At 37.9% G+C, this 21,529-nt stretch overlaps 1 protein-coding gene and 1 pseudogene across 2 annotated transcripts in view; both read left to right on the forward strand.

The window, feature by feature from the left end:
- Positions 1-21,529, forward strand: part of P4HA1 (prolyl 4-hydroxylase subunit alpha 1) — a 100,078-nt gene that overhangs the window by 69,923 nt on the left and 8,626 nt on the right. For both annotated transcript variants that reach the window (XM_045783204.2, XM_045783205.2), the window contains exons 10-11: positions 10,218-10,317; positions 20,865-20,918. In XM_045783204.2, the coding sequence (XP_045639160.1) occupies positions 10,218-10,317; positions 20,865-20,918 (154 nt within the window). The remainder of the gene's footprint in view (positions 1-10,217; positions 10,318-20,864; positions 20,919-21,529) is intronic.
- On the forward strand, positions 5,146-10,253 carry LOC123783053 (enolase-phosphatase E1 pseudogene; annotated as a pseudogene).

Consider the following 21,529-nt stretch of genomic DNA (forward strand, 5'->3'; position numbering starts at 1 on the left):
AGGAATATAGTTTGTGTTATCTAATTAGTAATGGAAAATACTGTAACCTTATGTTCTAACTCAGTTAAAAAACACTGAGTTCTTAGAAGAAAGGACCTTGATTTCTGTTGATTTAATTTAATGCAGGAATAAGACTAAGTCTTCCAAATCCTAAAGAATAGACAGTTAATATATATTACAGTACCCTCAGTGTCTCCACTGAATTTTTGAGCAATGGTACAACAATTTAAATTCAGGCCTAATTTTTTAGATTATCTGACAGATTAGCAGTTGGGATCCAGATGAACGAAATGTTTTAAATGTATAGAGTTCTCCAGCTAAAGAGAATCCTTTTACGTTTTGGAGAGGTTTTCACGTGAAAGTCAAATTAAGTGAAATAACTTTACATGCATAAGTAGAGTTTATTTTCCTCTCTAGTGACAGTAACAGAACCACAATTAAGATAACAGTTTATTTTTTAACCTTTAATCATTAATAACTTTAACTGCTAAGCCTCAGACCTTCCATTGAGATCATTTATGGTATAACAAAAAGTGCAATATAAACTTTTTTAAAAATCTAAACAATTAAGATTAAAATATTTTTCCTTTAAGATTAGCAAAAATTAAAAAGATTGATACTGGCAAGTATTTTCTGAAATGGGCTCTCATAAACATATGGTAGAAGTAAAAATACTTTGGAGAAGAACAGTTTGACATCATTTATCAAAATGTAAAAGTCATCTAGCAGTTCCACATCTAGGAGTTCAACCTACAGAGATATTCCCACAAGTGTGCAAAGATATACAAAATTTTCATTATAGTATTACTTGTAATGGAGAAAAAGTAGAAATAACCTTATTTAGCCAGCGCTTTATTGGTAGACCTTCATGGTCATTTTGGAAGTAAAGATATTTTAAAATGAAAAGCAGGGGCACCTGGGTGGCTCAGTGAATTGAGCATCCTACTCTTGGTTTTGGCTCAGGTCATGATATTAGAGTCATGAGATCAAGGCCTGAGTCAGGCTATGCCTTCGGAGCAGAGTCTGCTTGGGATTTTCTCTCTCCCTCTCCCTCTGTCCCTCCTGCTCCTGCTCTCATGCTTGCTCTCTCTCTCTCTCTCCCCCAAATAAATAAATAAATAAATATTTAAAAATGAAAAAAATGGGGGTGCCTAAGTAGCTCAGTTGGTTAAGCATCTCTCTTCGACTCAGGCCATGATTTTGGTGCCCTGGGATCAAGCCTCACACCGAGCTCTCTGCTCAGCGGGGAGTATGCTTCTCTCTTACTGTCCCACTCTCTCTCAAATAAAATCTTTTTTAAAAAATTAAAAAATAATTTTAAAAAATGAATCAGCAGTAGTTAAAAAACACTGTGGAAAGGGAATGTAAAGTGATATATTTGTTATGGAAAAGATGGTATTTCCTCAAAAAGTTAAACATAGGGTTATTATATGATCCAGAAATTCCACTGCTAGGTATATACCCAAAAGAATTGAGGGACTCAAGCAGGTACTTGTACACTCATGTTCATAACAGCATTATTCACAGTAGCCAAAATGTGGAAGCAACCCAGGTGTGCATTCATGGATGAATAGATAAATAAAATGTTGTATATCCATATAATGGAATATTATTCAGCCTTAAAAGGGAATGGAATTCTGATACATGCCACAACGTGGATGAACCTTGAGGATATTATACCAAATGAAATAAGTTGCAAAAGGACAAATATTATGTGATTCTATTTATAGGAGTTACCTAGAATGAAAAATTCATGCAGAGAAAAAGTGGATTAGAGGTTACCAGGGGCTGGGAGGAGAGAGAAATGGCAAATTATTGTTTAATGGGTACAGAGTGTCTGGGATGATGAGAAGTTCTGGAAATAGTGGTGATCATTGCGCAACTTTGTGAATGCTATTGAATTTTACACTTAAAAAGGGTTAAATGGTAAATTGTATGTTACGTATTTTTTACCACAATATTTTTTTAAAAAACTGAGGTGCTATATGTATTGATTTGGAAAGATGTCAGAAGTATTTTCAGGGGGGAAAAGTGAATGTGTATATTGATGTGGGAGATTGGAAGGTGAGTAGATTCCTATTTTTTAAAAAATTTTCTCTGTATGTTTGTTTATACACTAGGAGAAATGTTGAGAGGCTATGTACCTATTTGTTACAATGTACAGTTTACCCGTGAGGAGTGGGACTAGGAAAGAGACTTTGTATACTTTTGTATTGTTTGACATTTTTATAAGTATTTCTTCTTTTAAATAGCTTTATTGGGAAATAAACCCTACACTTCATTGCTTTAAAATGTACAATTAAGTGGCTTTTAGTATATCCAGAGTTGTGTGTCCATCACTACAATGAATTTTATTTTATTTTTAAAAAGATTTTATTTATTTGAGAGAGAGTGTACGAGAGAGAGCACAAGCAGTGGAGAAGGAGAAACAGGCTGTCCGTTGAGCAGGGAGCTGATGTGGGCTCAATCCCAACACCTTGGGATCATGACCTGAGCCAAAGGCAAGCGCTTAACCGAGTGAGCCACCTAGGCACCCCTCACCACAATGAATTTTAGAACATTTTCATTACCTGAAAGAGAAATTCTGCACTCTTTAGCAATAACTGCTCAATCCTCAAGTCAGGCCCCCCCCCCCAGCCTTGGGTGACCACTAAGCTACTTTATGTCTTTATGGGTTTGCCTGTTCTGGATATTTTTTTAAAAGATTTTATTTATCAATAGAGAGAGAGAGAGAGAGAATGCGTGCGCACGAGTAGGGGGATGGGCAAAGGGAGAGAGACAAGCAGACTCCCTGTTATGCACAGCGCCCAATGCAGGGCTCAATCCCAGGATCCTGAGACCATGACTGGAGCTGAAGTCAGACACTTAACTGACTGAGCCACCCAGGTGCCCCTGGATGGATATTACATATAAATGAAATCATATAATATGTGGCCTTTTGTATCTGGCTTCTTTTACTTGCCATATTTGCAAGGTTCGTTGATGTTGATATATGTATCTGTACTCATTCCTTTTCATGGCCGAACAATATTGTATGGATATACCACATTTTATCTTTTATTCATCTGTTGATAGACAGTTGGGTTGTTTCTACTTTTTGGCTATTATGCATAATGCTGCTCTGAACATTCATGTACAAGTTTTTATATGAACATAAGTTTAAATTTCTCTTGGGTATATACCTAGGAGTGAAATTCCTGGGTCATATGGTAACTCTATATTTATCCATTTGAGGAACTCCCAAACTTTTCCAAAGTGGCAGCACCATTTTACAATCCTACCAGCAACATATGGGTTATTCCAGTTTCTTCACATCCTCATCAACACTTGTTACTGTCTGTTTTTGATTATAGCCATCCCAGTAGGTGTGATGTGCTATCTCAGTGTGGTTTTGATTTGCATTTCCCAGTGGCTAATGATGTTGAGCATCTTTCCATGTGCTTATTGGCCATTTGTATATTTTCTTTGGAGACTGGATCCTTTTCCCATTTTTAAATTGATTTGTCTTTTATTTAGTGATAATAGTTCTTTATATATTGTAGATACAAGTCCTTATCAGACATTTGATTTGCAGAAATTTTCTTCCATTCTCCAAGCTGTCTTTTCACTTTCTTGATGGTGTCCTTTGAAACACAAAATTTTTTATTTTGATGATACCCAGTTTATTTTTTTGTTGTTGCTTGTACTTCTGATGTCATAGCTGATGTCATAGCTAAGCTAGTGGCTAATTTAAGATCACAAAGATTTACACTTGCAGTTTTTTCAAAGAGTTTTATAATTTTAGCTTTTACATTTAGGTGTTTAATCCCTTTTGAGTTCTTTTTTTTTTTTTTTTCTTTTTTATGATAAGAGTTGGAGAGCCCAACTTCTTTCTTTTGCATGTGGTTATCCATTGTCCCAAGACTGTCGAATATAACATTTCTTGCTTTTATAGATAATGCATATGTGTGTGTGTGTATAGGCTCCACACCCAGCACAGAACCCAACACCAGGCTTGAACTCACAAGCTTGAATTCAGGACGTGAGCTGAGATCAAGAGTTGGATGCTTAACTGACAGAGTCATCCAGATGCCCCACATTTCTTGCTTTTATAATTTTAAAAGTGTAAAGTGAAAGATTGGAATGGTAATTTGCTAGAGTAACAAAAGTAAAGGCGTTCTTGGTAACAGGAAACTTTAGGCTGAAGAGTAAGCATTGTCAAAGAAAAGATTAAAGATAAAAAGAGCGGCAGTAATTGATAAATTGAGTTAGAACTTCTTTCGCCCACTTCGGACTGAGTTCCTGGTAGAACTTGTAGCTATGTAGTATGTCAGCGTACCCATCTTCCCGGCCGGCAACAATTTGACTTAGAAAGAGTAGGTTCAAAAGCATAGAGAAAACACCCAGTCTCTGTAAGGCTGAAGGATGATGCTTCTACCAAAGTATAAGAGAAAAGGTAGGAATAGACGCTTGTGGTAGGAGGGAAGGAAGTTGAAGGTAACAGAAGTAGGAGACGGGTTCTCTGTGGGTGATAGGTTCCAGGATGGAATAGGAACAATTCTCAAGATGCATCTAGTTTGAATTTTTTTTTAAGACATTTATTTTGAGAGAGAGAGAGAGAGCATGCACGAGCAGGGGGGAGGAGCAGAGGGAGAAGGAGAGAGAATCTCCAGCAGACTCGGTGCTGAGAACGGAGCCCAGCGCAGGGCTTGAACTCACAACACTGAGATCACGACTTGAGCCAAAACCTAGAGTGGATGCTTAACCAACTGCGCTGCCCGGATGCCCCTGAAATGTTAATAGAACACTTGCCAATCTTGTGTTGCAGTTCTCTATAAAAATCAAGTCAGTAGTTTGTGGATTGTAAAGTTCAAAAATCTATCAAATTGTTGCCAGCCAGAAAGATAAGTCCACTGACAGAGGAACTCAGAACTGGGAGAAATAGTTCTTAGTATATTTATCTGCTACACCCTTTGTAACAGTAAAATTCTTGGATCCTTCCTATTTCTGCTACACTGAGGAATTCTCAGCCAGTCCACATAAATTTGCAGGGAATCACCAGATAAGTGATTATGGTAAAATAGAATAAATCTTGGATTAGTTCTCAGAAGTCTCTATGATTCATTCATTTCTTCATTCAGCAAATATTTATTGAGCATCTGCTATATGCCAGGCACTGTAATAGGTTCTGCAGATATAGTGGTGAGCAAAACCAGGCAGAATTTGTACGTATTTGGGACTAGTAGTTGAGTGAAGACATCTTACCTTAAAGAATAAATTAATATATAATTATTGTGATAAGTGCTACAAAGTAAGATATATAGTACTATAAAAACATTAGGGGCAGCTGCCTTCTCCACTTCCAGGGGCACGGAGGTAGCCTCTGCCTGATGTGCTGCAGCTGCTCTGAGATGAATGGTTCTGGGGGGTACAGCTGCTGCCACCCTCCACCCTCTGGACCAAGGGTGATTCCCATAGTAGCATCTAGCAGGTGCCTACCAAAGTCACTGTGGTCTTGTTATATATCGAAAGTACTACAAGCATGATTGCTTTTGTGAAGAGCATCTTGTTTCCTTATATCAGAGAAAATGTTAAGAATTAACTGCAGAGAAAAATACTTCTTCCCTCTTAGAGGAAAGAAGAGGAGTGCCAGCAGGATCTCAGTCCTTTGTGGTAACAGGCCGAAAAGGATTTCCATCGGGATAGGGTATTTTGACCTCTGCCACATCTGGGAATGCGGTGGATGATCTGCAAGAGATGATCCAGGCTGCGGTAGATAATGTGTGCTGGCAGAGATCTCTGGGTGCAAAGACCATGACACTGACAGAAATGCAAGGCTTCTGTGGAAGGCAGCCTTTTACAGCTGGGACAGTAAGAGCGGCATTCACTGATGATGTCGTTCCAGCAGCTAGGAAGTGGAGAGAGGCTGGAACGAAGGTGTCTGTCTATTCCTCGGGGAGGGTAGGGGCACAGAAACTATGACTTGTGCATTCTACAGAGGAAGGTATTCTTGAGCTTGTGGATGGTTTCTTTGATGCCAAGGTTGGGCATAAAGTAGCGAGTTACTGAAAGACTGCAAGCAGCATCGAATGCTCAGTCAACAACCACCTGGTTTTGGCACATTAGAAGCTCGTGCTGCTGATGAAGTGGGCTGGCCTCTAGCTGTGGTGGTGGGACATGGCTAGGTGGAGTTCAGAAACGATGAAAATCATTTAGCAAATTGCTTGTCCTCTTCAACCTAGAAAAGGATTTTAGTTTGTCATCTATTTTAATGGTTAAAAGTAGCCTACTTTAAAAGCACATACATACACACATATATGTAGGCAAATATGTATGTGCTCAGACTACCTTCTGCAGGTGCATGAGTGATAAAAATCTCCATTCAGTGAAATAAAACTTATTTTAAAATATATTTCTGTGAAAGTTGTTTGAAACTATAACACCCCTACTGAGGGCAAAGTATAGTTGATAGAAAAAAAACTACTAACAGATCAAATGTGCCGTGTATCAGGTCATATACCAAAATGGAAAGCTAGTTTTGAGCGGTATATCAGAAGCCTTGCTATTTTAAAAACTGAAAGTGTTTCAAAGTCTTATTCTTTTTTTTTTTTTTTTTTTTTAGATTTTATTTATTTGAGAGAGAGAGCACGCACAAGCAGGGGGAGTAGCAGGCAGAGGGAGAGGGAGAAGCAGACTCCCTGCTGAGCAAGGAGGCTGATGCAGGACTCAGATCATGACCTGAGCCAAAGGCACTTAACCAACTGAGCCACCCAGGTGCCCCTAATCCTGTCAATTCTTATCATTATTGATTTTATAGCAGCTTTTCTGACAACTTCTTAGCATAGTTTGGGAAAGTATGTTATTTACTATTTTTAAAATGATTTTACTGAAATCAATCCATCAGATGAAGAAGAGTCCTATATATTTTCTTTTGAAATGGGTGTGAGAAATGTCAATTTTCTAACAGTATTATTTATCCCAGTTCAGTTTTTTTTTTTTTATAAGATTTTATTGCTTTGACAGAGAGAGCACAAGTAGGCAGAGTGGCAGGCAGAAGGAGAGGGAGAAGCAGGCTCTCCGCTGAGCAGGGAGCCCAACACGGGGCTGGATCATGACCTGAGTTGAAGGCAGATGCTTAACTGACTGAGTCACCCAGGCGCCCCTATCCTGGCTCAGTTCTAATAGCATGTCAATTTAATGTTGTGATTAGTAAAAACTTCTTTATCCTCCTTCTTCCTCTTATTAAAATAAAAATTAAGTAGTTTTGATAGGGAAGAGTCAAGGAAGGCTTCTTTGAAGAAGAGATGACTAAATTGATAATCCAAAGTCTGATCTTTGCAAAGTGAAAAAGAAGAATATTCTGGGCAGAGAGAAGAGCACGTGCACTAGCCTTGGGGTTAGATGGAACATGTTCCTGAAGAAGTGATGCTGGGCACCTGGAGGGAGACAGAATATGGTGGGAGAGGTTATAAGGGAGATCAAAGCCGAGCAACCAGAGAGACTGAAGGAATCCTGGAGAATGAGTGAGTGAGGAGTTGTTTCAAGAAGGATGAACATTCAAATGTTACTAAAAGAGCAAGTACAATGAAAATTGTAAAAGTCTTGTTAGATTTAGTAGCACAGTAGTTATGGGTGATATTAGCAAGAGCAGTTTTGATGGAGTGGTAAGTGAAGGAAGCTAGATTGGAATGGATTAAGAAATGAAGAGCTGGGTCTCTTGGCTGGCTCAGTTGGTAGAACATATGACTCTTGATCTTGGGGTTGTAAATTCAAGCCCTACAATGGGTATAGAGATTACTTAAAAATAAAATCTTAAAAAAGAAATGAAGAGTCTGTGGAAAAAGTTGGCTTGCAGAGGGAGGAGAAAGAGGTTGGTAGCTGGAGGAAGACAGGGCCTTGAGGGAAAGAATTTTTTAAAGGATTTTATTTATATGAGAGGTTTTATTTGAGGGGGAGGGGCAGAGGGACAAGCAGACTCCTTGCTGAGCAGGGAGACCGAGGCAGGGCTTGATTCCAGGACCCTGGGATCATGACCTGAGCCCGAGGGCAGACACTCAACCGACTGAGCCACCCAGGCTCAGTTTATTTATTTATTTATTTAAGGAAGAGGAGACTTAAGCTCAGTTAAAAGCTGTGGGAGGAATTGAGAAGGAAAGTTGATTATGTAAGAGAGAAAAGGGCCAATCAATGATTTATGCTTCCTAAAATGTCAGAAAATTATAGAATCTAAGGCAGAGGATTAGCCTTAGATAATGAAGAGAAATCTCTTCTTTGGAACGGGAATGAAGGAACTGGATGACCCAAAAGGAACAGACAGATGCAAACATAGGTGGATTGTATGGTTTCTGTTTTCTCTGAAGTAGGGGATTTGTACTGAGAGAATAGGGAAGCTGAGGTGGGTTGGGGTTCACAGTAGAAGAAGGAGTAGGAGTAAAGGCCCATTTGAAGTTGGTGTTCATGAATTATCAGTGGAAGACATTTGCCCTATTTCTTGACTTTCTCCAGTAGGGTTTGTTGACACAGGTATAAGCTTAGAGAACAAAATTCATTGAGGATAATATTTTTGCCAGACAGTTTAACTTAGGCATTTAGCAGAATGTTGTTGAAATGATGGATCATGGAATCAGAGGTTGATGAGAGAAGTAAAGAAAGAAAAAGGCTGATAGACGAGGAAAAAAGCATATGCAAAGGAGATAGCTTAATTTGGGGTACCTTTTTTTATTTAGCTATAGTTCCATTACCATAAAATTCATTCCTTTAAAGTGTATAATTCAGTGGTTTTTAGTCTTTTTAGTTGTGCAACCTTTACCATTATCTAATTTCCAAACATTCCCATCACCCCAAAAAGAAAGCCTGTACTTTGGCAGTGACTCCCCATTTCCTCCTTCCTCTGGCAACCACTGACCTACTTTCTGTATCTGTTGATTTGCCTATTCTGGGTATTTCCTATAAATGGAATCATAATATGTGGTCTTTTTTATCTTGCTTACTTAACATAATGTTTTCAAGGTTCATCCATGTTGTGGCATGTATCAGTACCCAATTCCTTTTCATGGCACAATAATCCATCATACGGATGTATCACATTTTATGTATCTACCCATCAGTTGGTGAATATTTGGATTTTTTCCACTTTTTGGCCATTATTAATAATGCTGCTATGAACATTCATGTACAAGTTTTTGTATGAACTTATGTTTTAATTTCTCTTGGGTATGTACTTGGAAGTGGAATTGCTGAGTCATATGGTAACTGTATGTTTAAAAATTTGAGGAACTGCCAAACTGTTTTCCAAAGTGGCTGTACCATTTTTACATTCCTACTAGCCATGTATGAGGGTTCTGATTTCTTCACGTTCTCACCAGCACCTGTTACTGTCCATCTTTTTGTTTTGTTTTGTTTTGTTTTGAGCCCAACATAGGGCTTGAACTGAAGACCCCGAGATCAGGCCCTGAGCTAGGAGTTGAACACTTAACCGACTAGGCTACCCAGGTGCCCCCGTCCATACGTTTTTATTATAGTCCTCCTACTGGGTGTGTTTTGGTACCTTTTAAAAACTTATTTTCATTTATGTAAGAAATACATGAATTTTTTTTTAAGATTTATTTTTTTTTTAAGATTTATTTATTTTAGAGAGAAAGAGTATGTGAGCGGGGGAAGGGGCAAAGGGAGAGGGAGAGAGTGAGTTCCAAGCAGACTCCCCACTGAGCATGGAGCCCAACACAGGGCTCAGTCTCACAACCCTGAGATCATGACCTGAGCTGAAATCAAGAGTCAGATGCTTAACCGACTGAGCCACCCCAGCGCCCCTACATGATTTTTTTTCTTATAAAATATTTACACTATATAAATCAGGTTAAAAACCCAAAGCCCTATGACCTCCACCCCAGTCAGTTCCTATATACCTTCTGTAAAAAGAAAAATGGTTTTCAGTTTGGTATGTATTTTTACAGAATTTTTTAAAATTCTCAATGTAATAGCCCTATATAGCCTTCTTACATTAATCCAACTGTTTTCAAAGAAATTCTGAAATAAATGAATTTTTATTAACCTTTAACTCTAAAATGTAACATTAAAAAAAATACAGCATTGTTTAGTAAAAATCGTATCAAACAAGCAAGCCAACTAAATGCCTATACATAGTGGTTTATTGTCCCATATATTATGGCTTTTAAAATGATGGCTATTAGTCTTTATGTATTGAAACATTATAAGTAATATTTTCTTCTTGTTCTTAGTGCCTGGCTGTCTGGCTATGAAAACCCTGTGGTGTCTCGAATTAATATGAGAATACAAGATCTAACAGGACTAGATGTTTCCACAGCAGAGGAATTACAGGTAGGTAATCACATTGTCCTTAAACTATATGCTATCACATTATTTCTTTACACTTTTTCAAAAGATGCTTCAGGTGCGATTTCCTAAGATTATACAGGCACTGGATAGGTATTGCAGGAGAGTTTGGGACCCTAAAAGTGAATATGCAAGCTGAAACCAAGCAAACTGATCTTAATAATCAATGGGAAAAATTAGGATTAGTCTGTGATCTCTAAAATTCCTTTACAAAACATTAAAAACTCTTACTGTTAACTATAAATTTGTAGGGAAATGAACAATATGTAACAATATTTATTAAGCACGCTGTAATTTTTTGTCATTCCTAACTAAACCTGTCAGGTAACCAGGGGCAGTTTTTTTTTTTTTTAATGTGGTTTTTTTTTTCTCTTTTCTATTGAGATAGAATTCATATACCATAAAATTTACCCTGGTTTTATTATATGCACATGGTTATGCAACTATCACCATTATCTAATTATAAGACTATATCATTACTTCAAAAACTTTAAGCAGTCACTCTCCATTCCCTCTCCTAATGCCCCAGGCAACTACTAATCTTCTTTCTGTTTATGAAATTGCCTTTTCTAGATATTTCATATAAATGGAATAGTACAATATGTGGCCTACTGTATCTGGCTTATATCAGTTAACATAATGTTTCCAGTGTATCAGCACTTTATTCTTTTTTCATGCCTGAATAATATTCCGTTGTTTGAATGTACCACAACTTCATGTATCTGTCAGCTGAAGGATATTTGGGTTGTTTGCACTTTTTGACTATAATGACTAATGTGGCTATGAACATTTGCGTACAAGCTTTTGCACAAACATTTAAATTTCATTTAAATTCTAAAATATATGGAATTGCTGAGTCATGTGGTAACTTTAACATTTGAGGAATTGTCAAACTGTTTTCCAAAATGGCTGCACGATTTTATAATTCCATTGGTAGTGTATGAGGATCACAGTTTTTCACGTCCTTGTCAACACTTGTTCTTGTCTGATTTTTTTTCTCATTATAATTTTCATTTGCATTTCCCTGATGGCTAATGATGTTTAGCATCTTTTCATGTGCATATTTGCTATTTATTTCTTTGAAAAAAATTTTGTTCAAATCCTTTGTTTCTTAATTGGGTTGTTTGTGTTTTTATTGTTGAGTTGTAAGTGTCCTTTTTACATTCTGGATATAGGAGCATTATCAGATATATGGTTTGCAAATATTTTCTCCCATTCTGTAGGTCGTCTTTCATTTTCTTGATAGTGTCCTTTGGCACAAAATTTTTAATTTTGATAAAGTCTGATAGGTCTTTTTTTGTTTTTTGGCTTTGGGGTTTTTTAGTTGCTTATGCTTTCTTTTTCTTTTCTTTCTATTTATTTTCTTTCTTACTAAATTCCAGTATAGTTAACATACAATTTTATATTAGTCTCAGAAGTACAATATAGTGATTCAGCAGTTTTGTACATTACTCAGTGCTCATTGTAACAAGTGTACTCTTAATCCCTGTCATCTGTTTCACCTATCCCCACCACCCATCTCCTATCTGGTAACCATCAGATTGTTCTCTATAGTTAAGTCTGTTTTTTGGTTTCTCTTTTTTTCCTTTGTTTGTTTCTTAAATTCCACATATAAGTGAAATCATATGGTATTTGTCTTTCTCTGACTGACTTATTTCATTGAGCATTATCCTCTCTAGATCCATCCATGTTGTTGCAAATGGCTAGATTTCATTCTTTTTTTTTGTGGCTGAGTAATATTTCATTGTGTTTATATACCATGACTTTATCCATTCATCTATCAGTGAATACTTGAGTTGCTTCTAAAATTTGGCTGTTGTAAATAATGCTGCAATAAATGTAGGGGTGCATATGTCTTTTTGAATTAGTGGTTTTACATTCTGGAATTACTGGATCATATGGTAATTCTATTTGTAATTTTTTGAGGAACTTTCATATTGTTTTCCACAGTGGCTGCACCAATTTACCTTCCACCCAACAGTGCACAGGGGTCCCTTTTTCTCCACAACCTTGTCAACTCCTGTTGTTTCTTGCATTTTTGATTTTAGCCATTCTGACTGGTGTGAGCTGATATCTCATGTGATTTTGATTTGCATTTCCCTGATGATGAATGATGTTAAGCATATTTTCATGCGTATGTTGGCCATCTGTATGTCATCTTTGGAGAAATGTGTGTTCATGTCGTATGCCCATTTTTAAATTGGATTATTTATGTTTTCGGTATTGAATTCTTTTATATTTTAAGTTCTTTTATATTTTAGATAAGTTCTTTTATATAAGTTCTTTTATATTTTGGATACCAGCCCTTTATCAGATATGTCGTTTGTAAGTATCTTCTCCCATTCTGTAGCTTGCCTTTTAGTTTTGTGATTGTTCCCTTTGATGTGCAGAGGCTTTTTATCTTGATGTAGTCCCTGTAGTTTATTTTTGCTTTTGTTTCCATTGCCACAAGAGACATGTCTAGAAAAATGTTGCTACAGCCAATGTCAGCGAAATTACTGCCTGTTCTCTCTGCTAGGATTTTTATGGTTTCAGGTATCACATTGGTTCTTTAATCCATTTCAAGTTTATGTTTGTGTATGGTATAAGCAAGTGGTTCAGTTTCATTCTTTTGCATGTTGCTGTCCAGCAGTTTTCCCAATACCATTTGTTAAAGAGACTGTCTTTCCCATTGCGTAGTCTTGCCTCCTTTGTCAAAGATTTATTAACCATATAATTGTGGTTTTATTTCTGGGTTTTCTATTTTATTCTCTTAATCTACGTGTGTATTGATTTGATTACTATAGCTTTGTAGTATCTCTTGATACGTGGGATTGTGATACCTCCAGTTTTGTTCTTTTTAAGATTGCTTTGGCTAGGGGCGCCTGGGTGGCTCAGTCAGTTAAGCGTCTGCCTTCGGCTCAGGCCATGATCCCAGAGTCTGGGAACAAGCCCCGAGTCTGGCTCCCTTCTTGGCAGAGGATCTGCTTCTCCCTCTGCCCCTTCCCCCTGCTTGTGCTCTTTCTCACTCCCTCTCTCTCAAAATAAATAAATAAAATCTTAAAAAAAAAAAGATTGCTTTGGCTATTGGAGGTCTTTTGTGGTTCCATACAAATTTTTGTATTCATTGTTCTAGTTCTGTAAAAAATGCTGTTGGTATTTTGATAGGGATTGCATTAAATCTGTAGATTGCTTTGGGCAGTATGGACATTTTAGCAGTATTTGTTCTTCTAATTCATGAGCATGGAATATCTTTCCATTTCAGTTTCTTTCATCAGTGTTATATAGTCATTTTCAATTCCTTTTGTCAGTGTTTTGTAGTTTTCTGAGTATAGGTCTTTCATCCCCTCTGTTGGGTTCATTCCTAGATATTCTGTTATTTTTGGTTAAATTGTAAATCGGACTCTTTTCCTAATTTCTTTCTGCTACTTCATTAGAGTGTATAGAAATGCAAATGGATTTCTGTATATTGATTTTGTATCCTGTGACCTTACTGAATTATCAGTTCAGGTAGTTTTTTTGGTGGAGTCTGTAGGGTTTTCTATATATAGTATCATGTCATCTGCAAATAATGAAAGTTTTATTTCTTCCTTACCAATTTGAATGCTATTTCTTTTTCTTGTTTGATTCTGTGGCTACAGCACCCAGTACTATGTTGAATAAAAGTGTTAAGAATGAACATCCTTGTCTTCTTCCTGACATTAGGGGAAAAGCTCTGTTTTTCATAATTGAGTATGATAATAGCTGTTGGTTTTTCATACATGGCCTTTATCATGTTACCATGTTCCCTGTAACCCTGCTTTGTTGAAGTTTTGTATCATGAATGAATGTTGTACTTTGTGAAAGACTTTTCTGAATCTACTGAAATATTCACATGGTTTTTATCCTTTCTCTTACTGATATGACATCACAGTGATTGTTTTGCAAATATTGAACCACACTTGCATACCAGGAATAAATCCCATTTGATTGTGGTGAAACAGGTGTATTTTTTTTAAAGATTTATTTATGTTGAGAGAAAGAGAGAGAGCGCAAGAGGAGGGGCAGAAGAATAGGGAGAGAGAGAATTCTCAGACTCCTAAGCACAGAGCCCAACATGGGACTCAATCCCTGGATTCTGAGATTATGACCTGAGCTGAAATCAAGAGGGGCCACTTACTGAGCCACCCAGGTGCCCCATGTTGAATGAGTTTTTTAATGTATTGTTGAACTTGGTTTGCTAATATTTTGTTGAAGATTTTTGTGTTCATCAGAGATATTGGCCTGTAGTTTTCTTTTCGTGTAGTGTCTTATCTGGTTTTGGTATCAGGGTAATGCTGGCCTCATAGAATGTGTTTGGAAGCTTTCCTTCCTCTTCTGTTTTTGGAATAGTTTGGGAAGAATAGGTATAACTCTTCTTTAAGTATTTTATAGAATTCACCTGTGAAGCCATCTACTCTTGGACATTTGTTTGTTGTAAGCTTTTGATTACTGATTCAATTTCATTGCCAAATCAGTCTCTATTTTTTGTTTTTTCCTGATTTGGTTCTAGGAGGTTAATATGTTTCAAGGAGCTTACCCATTTCTTCTAGGTTGTCCAATTTGTTGGCATATAATTTTTCATATTGTCTTAGAATTCTTTGTATTTCTGTGGTGTCGATTGTTATTTCTCCTCTTTCATTTCTGTTTTTATTTGAGTCCTCTTTTTTTTGTTTTTGAAGAGTCTGGCTAGAGGCTTATCAATTTCGTTGATCTTTTCAGAGAATCAGCTCCTGGTTTCATTGATCTATTCTGTTTTCGTAGTTTCTATTTCATTTATTTCTGCTCTAATCTTTATTTCTTCTTCCTACTGGTTTGGGGTTTTGTTTGTTCTTTTTCTAGCTCTCTTAGGTGTAAGGTTAGGTTGTGTATGAGATTTTTTCTAGTTTTTGAGGTAGGCGTGCGTTGCTATAAACTTCCTTTCTAAGACAGCTTTTGCTGCATCCCAAAGATTTTGGACCGTTTTCATTTGTTTCAATGTATTTTTTAATTGATTTCTTGGTTGACCCATTCATTGTTTAGTAGCATGTTATTTAACCTCCATGTATTTGTGTTCTTTCCAGATTTTTTTCTTGTGGTTGCTTTCTAGTTTCACAGCATTGTGGTCAAAAAAGATATTTGGTAGGACTTTAAACTTTTTACTTTGTTGAGACTTGTTTTGTGACCTAATGTGTAATCTATTCTGGAGAGTGGTCCATGTGCACTTGAATGTATATTCTGCTGTTTTAGGGTGGAATGTTCTGAGTATATCTATTAGATTGATCTGGTCCAGTGTGTCATCCAAAGCCACCCTTTTCTTATTGATTTTTTTTGTTTGAATGATCTATCCATTGATGTGAGTGTTAAAGTCCCCTAGTATTATTGAATTATTATCAATTATTTCCTTTATGGGTTTTTTTTAAGATTTATTTATTAGAGAGAGTGAGCGAGAGAGAGCAGGAACGAGGTGAGGTGGAGGAGAGGGAGAAGCAGACTCCCTGCTGAGCAGGGAGCCCAACACAGGGCTCAATCCTGCCTAACTCCAAGATCATAACCTGAGCTGAAGGCAGACGCTTAACCCACTGAGCCATGCAGGCACCCCCTTTATGTTCATTATTAGCTGTTTCATGTATTTGGGTGCTCCCATGTTGGGTGCATAAATATTTACAGTTGTTATATCTTCTTATTGGATTGTCCCCTGTGTGATTATATAGTGTCCTTGTCTTTTGTTACAGTCTTTGTTTTCAAATCTGTTTTGCCCAATATAAGTATTGCTATCCTGGCTTTCTTTTCTCTTCCACTTGCATGATAAATGCTTTTCCTTCCCTTCACTTACAATCTGCATGTGTCTTTAGGTCTGAAACGAGTCTCTTGTAGGCAGCATATAGATGTGTCTTGCTTTTTTTATCCATTTTGTCACCCTGTTTTTTGATTGGAGCACTTATTAGTCCATTTACATTGAAAATAATTATTGACAGGTATGTACTTACTGCCATTTTGTTACTTGTCTTATGGTTCCTTTTGTAGTTCTTCCTTTTTTCTGTTCTCTCATGCTTTGCTGGCTTTCTTTAGTGATACACTTGAATTCCTTTCTCTTTATTTTATTATTTTTTTGCATATCTTTACCAGTTTTTGATTTGTGGCTATCATGAGGTTTATATGTAATATCATATGCATATTGCAGTCTATATTAAGTAGATGGTCAGTTAAGTTTGAATCCATTCTAAAATCATTACATTTTTACTCCTCTACCCACATTTTAGGTATATGGTGTCATACTGTACATCCTTTTATTTTGTGAAACCCTTGACTGATTTTTATACATATGCCTAATTTTATTGCTTTTGTGCTTCCTACTCCTTCTACTCCTGCTTGTGGTCTTTCCTTTCCACTCAGAGTCTCCCTTTAACATTTCTTATTGGGCTGGTTTAGTGATCATGAATTCCTTTACCTTCTGTTTGTCTGGACACTATCTCTCCTTGTATTGTGAATGATAGCCTTGCTGGCTAGAGTATTCTTGGCTGCAGGGGTTGTTGTTGTTGTTGTTGTTCTTATTTCAGAACTTTGAATATAGCCTGGCACTCCTTGCTGGCCTACAAAGTCTCTGCTGAAAAATATGTTGGTAGCCTTATGGGGTTTCCCTTTTTATGTAATGATTTTCTCTTGCAGCTTTTAAAATTTGCTGTCACTACTTTCTGCCATTTTAATTACTTTGTGTCTTGGTGTAGACCTTCATGTTGATTTTGTTGGGGGTTCTCTGTACCTCCTGGAGCTGGATTTCTGTTTCCTTCCCCAGATATGGGAACTTCTCAGCTGTTATTTTTTCAATAAATGTTCTGCTTCCTTTTCTTTCCCTTTTCCTTCCAGAATCTGTATAATGCAGTTACTACTATGTTTGATGGTGTCACTGAGTTCTCTTAGTCTGTTTTCATTTATTATCTTTTTTCTCTTTCCTGTTCAACTTTATTGCTCTCCATTACTCTGTCCTACTTCCTCTGTTCTATTTATTCCCTCTAGTGTTATTGAGTTGTTCATCTCTGGTTGGTTCTTTTTTACGTTTTCTGTCTCTTTGTTGAGGTCCTTTACTTTGTTCTCAAGTCCAGTGAGTATCTTTAGGACTATTACTTTAAATTCTGTAGCAGGTATATTACTTACCTCTGTTTCACTTAAGTCTGTCGAAATTTTATCCTCGTCTTTCATTTTGGGACATACTCCTCTGTCCCTTATTTTGTCTAACTCTGTGTCTGTTTCTATGTGCCAGGTAAGTCAGCTATGTCTTCTGCTCTTGAAAGTAGTGGCTTTATGAAGAAGAGGTCCTGCAGTGCAAAGCTCCCTGTTCACCAGAACCCAGTGCTTCAGGGGTGTCTCCTCTATATGATGCATGAAACCCCACTGTGCGGCTGAGCCATGTTTGCTTTTAGTCCAGTCATCTGCAATGGCTCTCCTTGCCTGTTGTGAGCAGGTTTTGGTCCCTGTGTTGTTAGTGGGCCAGTCTGGGGCCACTGTGGCCTTAAGTCAGATCAGACATTTGCCAAAGATGCAGTAGCACCAAACTGCAGGGTACTTTCCCTGTGTTGTGTCCTGAGAAGCTTTTGTTGGTGGGTGGGGCCTGCAGTCAGACCAGCCCCGCGCTGGGCCACAGTCTGACGGGTGTGTGTATTTATCTTCACCTCTCCCCAGGCAGGAGTCTCTTTGGAGTGGTGGAGGCCCCTCCCAGGGCTACTTGCACACTGCTAGGCTTATGGCACTGCTTTGGATGGACTCTGGCTAAAAGTGTATTGGAGAGAGCTGGGGCTCATGGTGCTAGCAAGATATGCACTGGTTTGCTGTGGGAGAGGGCTTACAGCCCCTGGGAAAACTCCTGTCCAGGCTGGAATTGGGCGGGGGGCGGCGTCTATAGAAGAGATCAGGGAAGGAGGAGGTGTGCTGTTAGTAAGGTTCATGCAGGTCTGCTCTATGGGGGACCTGAAGCTGCCTGGGATGGAGAGGGCGTGTCTGCAGAAGAACGGTGAGGCAAGGCTCTCGCTGTTAGCAGGAGAGTGTTCTGCTGCCCTGGTTCCCACAGGTATCTGTATATCTAGGCTGGGGGAACAAGGGAGGGAAATGGCACCTTCTAGCTCTTTTGTTCTTAGAGAAGTGTCCCAAAAATCCCTGTTCTTCCAGCACATGCTCTGAGATTAGTAAATAAATCTCCTTCCTGTATACCCCAGGCGTTTTTCAAACTGCCTCTTCTGTGCTGTATCTCATCTGGGCTCTTCGTTGCATTGTCTAAGGGCAGGGATTCAGTTTCTTCTAGCCTTCCAGCTCCCGGAGCTGCTTGCTGATTTTTAAAGTTCCAGGTGTTAAGGCCCACTGGTTATAAGAACTTGAGAATCCAGGTCCCTCTGATTTTCAAAACCAAATGTTATAGGGATTTATCATATGCATATAGCCATGCATGTCCCCCATGCCTAGGGCGGAGGTCTGCTCCTCTCCTTTCTCCACTCCACTGCGTACCCTCCACCCCCCACAGGCAGTCTCACAGTCCGTTTGACTCCTGACCATGTCTCAGCCCTTCCTACCTCTTCATTGTGGCCTCTTCTTCACATTTAGCCTCGGAGAGTCTGTTCCGTCAGTCTTCAGGTCATTTTCTGAGTTATTTACACTGATTTTGGTATTATCTCGGTGTGTGCCCATGGGACCAGGGGAGCCTAGGATCCTCCTACTCTGCCGTCTTTCTCAGAAGTCCCTAACGCAGGGTCACAAAGATTTACACCTGTGTTTTTTCCTAACAGTTTTATGGTTTTGTCTTGTACATTCAGATCTTCGATCCACTAATCAAGAATAGTTTAAACAGTCCTTCTTCTCATTGTGAAATGATACAGAGTTAGCATGTTTTCTCTGCCTTCGCAAACTGTCGTACTTTAAGTTTGAGTCAGTTTTCAACATTTTATCCTTTGTGCTTTCGATATTAAGTATCCCTGAGGGTTTTTTTTTTTTTTAAGATATCTTTCCAACATTACTTCCTCCAAGACATCTTTCTCCCTTCCATCACAATCACTTTCCTTATGTTAATAAGTTTGCCTTCACCGAGTCCCTCCAGCTGCATATCTAGAGTTTCTTGAACAGCACAAGTGGAAGCATTCCCCTTGTCAGCTCTTTTTTCTATGTCTCCACTTAGGTTTGATTTGAATTGTACTTACAGCCTCATTACTTACCATTTCTGTGCTGAACGTTATCTTTGTTAGTCCTTGTCCCAGCTACCCATTTTTGTACAATATCCCATGGGGAGGCAACACAACTACATATTTTGCTGTCTGTGCATGAACTGAATAACAGATGTGCAGTGACCAGTCACTGACAGACTTTGAAAGAAGTGATATGATTGGTAATTGATCATGATGTGTAGCTGTTATTTACATAGTAATTTGTGGACTAAAGCACTAGCAGCGACATTAGTACTTTATGCAATTATAGTTAATATGTTGTTGGGGGTCTGGTGTTAATGATTAGCTAAACCTTATGCACTTTGGAACTGTGCGAAGAAGGTTGTCTATATTTAAATTGGCTTAAGTTGCCATTTATTCCATAGTAATCTACAACTTCCTTGGTATTCATTATATTATTAAAAACTCTTATATCTTTCCTGATCCGTGTTTATTCTCATCTGCTTAACCTTCACAGAATCTTTCAAGCTACCTGATACAGTCCTACTTAGCAGGCTGATCCGACCCAAATGTCTACGACATAAGGAGTCAAATACCTGGAGTAAAAATAATTTACATAGGACTTGGACTTTGCTGTGGGCAACACTCTTTATGTTCTCCTTTCATTTCATCAGCAGTGCTGTTTAAATTACATTCTCCTTTCATTTTGTCATATTGGGATGCAAGGAAGGAGTTAGGGTATCATTCTCCTTAGTTTACAAACAAGAAACTGAGATTGTATTGAAAGTTACATATATTATAACTAAGAAAGCTAGCACTTAGACCAGATACTTTTCTCACTCCCTTTTGCTGCTTCACACTGGGATTGTCATTACCAACTGAAATTGTTAAGGCCCTCCAGCAGGAATAATTAAGTTTCATGTTAACTTCTTCCCTCTTTTACTTTAGGGTAAAAAAAATATGTGGGAGGAGTTTTTATTAAAATAGATTGGGAGTTTACCAGCATTTTGGGCTTTGGACAACATGAGTCTTGATTTAAATTCCAAAGGAAAGTGTTGTTTAGTAAAAATTAATAGAAACCTCAAAACCCTAATTCTAGAAAATCTTAAATCTAAACATTTTAATTTTAAAATTCTAACTCAATTTTAGTTTATGTATTAGAGGAAAACATGTACCCCAAACATTTGCTAAAGAAAAGCATATTAACTAAGGTTCTAAAATAATCATATAGTAGCTATCCTTAGGATTTTTATCCTTGGTTCCTTAGGAACTCTCATTGATTTAAACTGCTTTGCTTCTCATTTCTCTAGGAGTGCATAACCACGACCTATAAGGTGCCAAAATAGGACTTATAAATTTTTTGAATAGTAGTCGATTCTTTTTAATGCATACTTTGTTCCTCTCCTTCAGGTAGCAAATTATGGAGTTGGAGGACAGTATGAACCCCATTTTGATTTTGCACGGGTAAGTAAAAAAAAAAAAAAAATGGAGAACGTAAGAGTTCTGTTGAAGCTCAGGCATGGCATGTTAATTCTGTTCTTTTAGAATTAAAAATTTATTGCCTGTTTGCAATTTGTGGAAGCATGGTGGAATAGATAACCCTATAAAACCTTTTTAACAGTAAAAAACTCTAAGATACACAGTAAAAAGAAAAAAAAATAGATACTTTTAAATGCATTGCTGAGCCTGGAAGAGAGTAAAGGAAATTCCCAAAGCCAAAATGAACAAGGAAAACCTAGAAACTAAAATTAGAGTTAAGGGGGTGGCAAAAAAGCTGAAGCTGGAGCTCCAGGAGTCTAGAGCTTTGGGGGCTAGCAGCTCTGTGAGGACCGACCACTGCGCAGGCTGCCGAACCTGAGACCCATGCATAACACCCGAATCTCCAAAAGGATGACACCCCCAGAGAAAGAATAGCCTTGAAAATCATCTGCTTTGAGGTAGGAGCCTTAAGGAGAGTTACCTGTCATCACCCTGGCAGGGATGTAATGTGTATGAGAGCCTTTTCTGGGAGTTTGAAAGCATAGGCCTGCTCCCACATGAACCTTGGATTTGAATTTTCAGTACCCTGGAAGAGG

The sequence above is a fragment of the Ursus americanus genome, chromosome 6 (genome assembly GCF_024610735.1).
Source record: "Ursus americanus isolate L20-20 chromosome 6, mUrsAme1.1.p, whole genome shotgun sequence".
NCBI lineage: Eukaryota > Metazoa > Chordata > Mammalia > Carnivora > Ursidae > Ursus > Ursus americanus.